Here is a 6,415-nt window from a genome sequence, read left to right as displayed (position 1 = left end):
TATCGTTGTGTTTTTCTCAGTCCCTTCGTGGTCGCCAGTGTTAACCTTTCCTGCTTTGTTTCCGACCGTAGTCAGAAACGCAGGGGAGATTCGTTACTCCAGGGCCGACGTTATAAGGTAGAATAACGTCGGGGTCACGGTCCCATTTCTGATGAGCAAAAATACTCGAACTGAACGTTATGGAGTTTATTTTGGACAGTAACACCGCTCACTGTGTACAGACTCCAACTTGAACTTCCATACTCTGCTCCAGTCGCATACATACACTTCCTCACTCTATCTCCCTCCTTCCCAACTTCCCACACACACACACACAGAGCTCTCTTAAAGGAGAAGTTCGGTGTGAAATTGACCTTAGCTGTACTGAAAGATGTTGCCGAGTACTCACATGTGTCCAATAGGCACCTTCGCTCACCCCCTAGCATTCCAAATTACGCCGTTTTTAGCCGAGTAGCTGTGGGGGCATAGCGTAGCCTATGCAACTAAATCGCTATTTTTACACCATTAAAAAGGTTCCAAGTAACTCCACACTGCATTGGTAGACTTCTGAGGGTCTTGGAACCTTTTTAATTGTGTAAAAATAGTTATTTAGCTGCATAGGCTACGCTATGCCCCCCACAGCTACTTGGCTAAAAACGGCGTAATTCGGAATGCTAGGGGGTGAGCGAAGGTGCCTATTGGACACATGTAAGTACTCGGCAACATCTTTCAGTACAGCTAAGGTCAATTTCACACCGAACTTCTCCTTTAAAGGAGCCGCAACACCATTTTACAACACATGGAAAAAAAAGTTGTGCATACGCAAATAGAACTGTTGTTAAAATCTTCATTTAGGTCTATATTTTATTGTTTGTAACTGATCTGATTGAATTTGATGAAGCATGACACTCTTTTCACATCATAAATATGGTGTGCAACCATACCAGAAACAACATTTTTCACATGGTAATATTATACATATTTAAAAAGTGGATAAATGGACCCAAGGTTCAAACAAATTGTGTCATTTGACAAATTCCACATTGACAAGGGAATGGTAGAGCAATGTCTATGCTCAGCTTGCCTTTAAGAGCACAACTCCTTACATTTGTAAGGCTTTTGTTTTTAAGTCAGCAAGTTCCATGGCCATGTCACATCCATAACGTTTTATAGGAAAAGTTTATGCTACACATACAGTGTTGATGCGACAATGTCCATAGTGTCTGTGCAAAGCTGATTTATATCAATGTAAAGTGTGATGACCAAATTGTGCCCCTTTCTTACTTTTAAAACCTTTAATGGTGCGTTATGGATGTTACATTATGTAAATTTACAAGACAGGAGACTTTATTATACCTCAAAGCCGATAAAACATCTGTTCTGGTGGCATGTCAGTTTCAATGTATTTCACCTTAGTGTTTACAATTGACATTTCAAAGATTATTAGGTTGATCAAAACCACAGGGAAGCCTCGCCTAAGCATTAGCAAAACAAACATAATATTAAAATACCTCCAGTGATTAGCCTAGCCATAGCCTATTTTCAAGTGGCCTAATAAAAATCTGAAAATCTGAGCGATTATCTTCCCGTAACTGTCATACTGTTGTTGTACAGTAACTGGATTATCGTGTTAGCTGGTGAAGATGGCTGACTTTGCAGCTGGAGTTAACATAGCAACCTCCTTCTGTTGCAGATCTGTTCAGCCTGCCGTTCACGTCTGCTTAACACAGTTTCATTTTAAATGACACAATATGCCAGCATTTGAAGTGTCAGGTCCTCTGTAACTAATACCAAAGTCCTTTTAGGCAAGTCCCTCCACTCGGCGGCCATATGACAACGCTTTATGGGCACTCGTCGGGCATCCTATTCAGCAGAAATGCGCATGCGCAAGGCTTCACGACACCAATCTTGCTCCAGCGGCGAGATCACAACACATGATTGGCAAGATGTCTTCACATCACAACACATGATTGGCTCAATGTATTCACATGTCGACGTTTTGCCGAGGAAGGGGTGGGATATGTGTAGACAACGGCCATATTGTCGTGACAAACTAGCCCCATGCATTTCTATGGAGTATTTTTTGAGTGCTGTGTCTCCACATTAGAAAGTCTCTGCTAATACTCACAGAGTAACATGAGTAACGGCAGCAATAAACTAGATGTACCGCATAGCGGTATAAAATATGACCGCCTCTCAGTCCTGCATATTCTCTTCGCAAAAATAAATCACGCTTAATTCAAGTCAATTCAAGTCAAAGTCAATTTGTCTCCATCTCCTACTCCTGCAACTCATGTGCATGTAAATGAGTGTGTGTATATGTGAGTTTGCTTTTGTTTATAAGAGTGTGTCTTTGTGTGTGCATGTGTGTATGCGTGCCTGTGTTTGTGTATTATGTGTGTTGTTTGTGTGTTTATGTGTGTGTGTGCATGTGTTTGCATGCGCACATGCGTATGCATGCCTGTGTGTGTGTATTTATGTGTCTGCATTCATGTGGGTGGGTGTGTGTGTGTGTGTGCTTGCCTGTCTGTATGTGTTTATGTGTGTGTGTGCTTGCCTGTATGTGTGCGACTGTGCGTGCGTGCGTGTGTGTGTGTGTGCGTGTGCATGTACTTTATGTGTGCAAATCACAAATGAGTGGGTATGGGTTAGGTTAATGCGGGCTCTTGAGACTAACATACCATAAATATTTTGTCATCTTGGGTGCAACGGTTCAGGTAGGGCTAGTTATTTAGGAGTGGCCACCAAGTATCATGTTCCCTGGTGTTTCAGTAACCCAGGAATCACTGACCAAAATTGATGACTGTAAAAGAAAAAAAATAATTCCTTTTTTATATTTTAAATGACTTGTTGTCCTGATTCTTCCTGTGGATCTTAGTGGGCACTGAGGAAGCAATACTTTCATTGCTAGTTTTTCATGATTACTATTTTAATTGTTTCATATCAAAATTCACTACTTAATTATGTGTTTTATGTAGTTTGTCGAGGACTGGTTCAGACACGTCACATCCATAACGTGAAACCGTCACATCCATAACGCCAGTTTTTCCTACATAATGCATTACGAAAACGACGCATATAGTTAAAAAACACACTTTTTGTGTTCATTCAAGTCTCCTTCATCCTACATATATCATAGTTTCGGCAGTTTCCTTCAAAATTCACAGAGTTTGTAGAAAACCTGTAATCTCTCACAAAAGTGTGTCCATTTCATGTCACATCCATAACGCTGATAAAATGGCTTGTATTCTTAGGATGAAATTGATTATATGCCATTTGAGGATTTCTCAGTATTCAGAGGACAGAGGTTACATTAAAATGTATGCAAATTAATTCACTGATACTAATTTTGCCCCCACTTTAAGGCATTTTGTTTACCAATATGAGTCCAATTGTCACATCCATAACGCTGGAACTGCCCAATATCTGACATTATTAGTCGTTTAGCTGACGCTTGTATCCACAGCAACTTACAGTGAACTAATTACGAGTCACCCTGGAACTCTGGTGGTTAAATGGCAGCCCAGGGAAGTTGGTGTCACTTGTCTCTTAATAAGTCTACCCCTTTAAACTTTTTGAAAATCGTTACTGCGTTATCATTCCCAATGGGTACAGTGTGGCGACAAAGTTACATTTCAACAGTTTTCCACATAATAAAACACCTTCATTGATGGCACTGAGCATCAGCCAGAAACATAATTAGACTAACTGGTGGCGGCACTATGTTCGTATGTTCTGCTGGGAAGGCAACGCAGGGCTGTTATTGGCAGAGATAGCCAGAGTACCATGCAGGCAATTGTTCATGTTTGAGCAAGAGCAAATATGTAAACAGGGCGAGGTCCCAAACACTTCACATTCTATATTGCTCTCTCTCTCTCTTTCTTTCTCTCACAGACATACACAAATACACAGAGAGAAAGAGAGAGAAGGATTAAGCTCCACGCTAGTAAATCTGACTGTAATAGTCTGTCAGATATCCAAGTCAAGTTCAGTAAAGCCATTCTTTATCCACTATTTTCTCTTTATTGAGTCTTTGTGCATTATTAAGGCATTTACATGTGCAGGTATGCTTATGGCCACTGAATCCATTGACAACATTCCAGACCGGATTTAAAGGTACAGATTAAAGATGAGACAAGTGACTCCAACTTTCCTGCCTCTGGGGTCGCTGGGAGCAGTTCCTAAGGCCCCTTAAGCCATATCAGACTTCGGTGCAGTAAATGGACAACACCTTAACATATGATAATATTCTTGGTATTTTTACAGGTGTCATTAGTGTCTGACAACTTTTCCTGTACATGACTGAACAGATCGTCTTAATGATGTTGTCTAGTTGTATCTAACTCTCTTCGCTATATGCTACAGTTGCCTAACACACATTATTAAGAGCAAAAGTAGCTTGTGAGCAATGAGATTTTACTCATGATGACTTCCTTATTTTCCCTCAAGCAGATTTCTTTCAGCATTTCTTTTTTTTACAATTTAGAAACTACAAACATTCAAAAGCTAGAAACTGTTGACATTCAGATGTATGCAAATAAATATACAATTTATGCAAATATATACAATTTGGATCTACATCAAATCAAATTCATGAAAAACCTGCAACATAAACCTGCACGAAAAAAACTTGCTCAAGAAAATATGACGAATATATAAAGTTAATGCTTATCAATCCCAAAGCAGCATTTTTTCTCAAAATTATACATGGTGGTAGACTAAAAAATACTACAGTAAAGAACTTAAAAAGAACAATGCTTTTTATGTAAATAGGCAAATAAAAAAAATGAGAACATACAAATTTAATCAATAAAATCTCACTGTTAGTTGCATAAACTCATGATTATACAGACACCAGTGTTACATCCTGCAGATACCTGAAGATAGTTAGTCCAGAATCCCTGTTCATATAGGCAAAGTCTGCCATGGATCTGGGCCAGATTTATTCCTGCATAAACGGACATTTTAATTCTAAAACCATAATAATTCTTTCACCACATCTTAATAAGATAACCATATCTATACAAATGAAAAAACGACATTAAGACACCATGTAGAACACCAAACAGAAGACAATGTGAGTTTATACAAGTTTGTGAAACAAAAGCCAATGTTCTAGTGCTTAGAGATACAAAAAATGCTAAATACCAGCGCTGGAGGTAAATACATCTAAACTGAAAGGCTGAAATCCTTGGCTGGTGTTGAGGCTTGAGGTGTTTCCATTTGACACTTTTTGCATTTCTTCAAAAGTCCAAAGTTTTCCTTTTATCTGTTGCCATCCGGAGATAACTCCTTTGTCTCCCAAGGTCAAGACTTTAAAAGGGCGACAATACACCTTTAACTGTCATAATTACCTCACTTTTTGGTGCGTTTCCAAAGTTTAAACATAATATGTTTGAAGTTGAAGTTAAAGCTGACTTGAAGGTAAAAAAGCTAACTATATATTCTATTCATTGGAATAGAAACTATGTACAGGAACATCCCATGATGTAGAGAATGCTCCAAATGTTTAAAATTCAGTTGCAGAGCACTATAAACTCCCTGTTACCATACTCAGTAAACTTTGCATAGATATATTTTCCCTGGAAGGAGATGCTGCACCAGAGAGGAGAGAGAAAGAGTTCTAAGGTGCTTCCTCTCTGTAGATGCTGAATGGCTGCCCCCAGAGTTCCTCAGATGGCATTGCATAGACTACTGTCTTTACACACGCTGCTGGGCTATGTATTCGTATGTCAACAGCCAGTGTTAGAGAGTTCCACCCAGACACCAGCATTCCCAAAATTACAAACAGGTGTCCATGTGTCCATATGTACCAGAGTTGTAGATGCCTCTCAGATGGTCAGGTCGGCAAAGTCCTGTCTCCCATATCCTTTCTGTAAAACCAAGACAAACACCATGAGCACAACTTACTGCAATATACTACTATCATCACAACAATAGACCTCTGTTCATGGGATTGATAATACACAGCTGCATGAAAGGATTTTGAGGCTTTATCAAGTTTATACTCTCATAAGTGAGGCGTGCCCTGCCTGTGATAATGAATCTGAGCAGAGAGAGAGAGAGACAGAGTCAGAGTGAGAGAGAGAGAGACAGCCAGAGTGAGAGAGAGACAGAGAGAGAGATGTACCCCAGGGGTTGATGTAAGGGAACTTTCTCAGTTGTACTGTGGAGTCTGGGTGACACCCAGACATGCAAAATGTTTCTCATCAAAATTGGGATGTGAACATGTGTCAGTGTGTGGCATTCTCACTGTGTTGAGACACGTCTGTCAAGAAACCGGCAGTCTGTGGTGTGTGTAGCCTCAAGACAGGGCCATGCCCACACCTGTTCAAGCAACAACACACAAAAACCTGTCCAACCCAGCTCCACCCTGCCCAACCCTCTGAGTGTGTGTGTGTGTGTGTCTGTGTGTGTGAGTGTGTGTGTGTGTGAG

General features: G+C 40.1%; 1 protein-coding gene across 1 annotated transcript in view; it reads right to left on the bottom strand.

Moving 5' to 3' along the window:
• Positions 1–3,979: 3,979 nt before the first annotated feature.
• The window catches only part of pkp3a (plakophilin 3a), a 22,876-nt gene continuing 20,440 nt past the window's right edge, over positions 3,980–6,415 (bottom strand). The window contains exon 13 of the mRNA XM_076262837.1: positions 3,980–5,852. Coding sequence (XP_076118952.1) covers positions 5,811–5,852 — 42 coding nt within the window. The 3' untranslated portion in view covers positions 3,980–5,810. The remainder of the gene's footprint in view (positions 5,853–6,415) is intronic.

This window comes from Alosa pseudoharengus, unplaced genomic scaffold (assembly GCF_046254945.1).
Source record: "Alosa pseudoharengus isolate Yale_2024_CS ecotype anadromous, Long Island Sound unplaced genomic scaffold, YU_APseudo_1.1 YU_APseudo_1.1_scf_10, whole genome shotgun sequence".
NCBI classification, from domain to species: domain Eukaryota; kingdom Metazoa; phylum Chordata; class Actinopteri; order Clupeiformes; family Clupeidae; genus Alosa; species Alosa pseudoharengus.
This window is presented reverse-complemented; position numbering and strand designations above follow the sequence as displayed.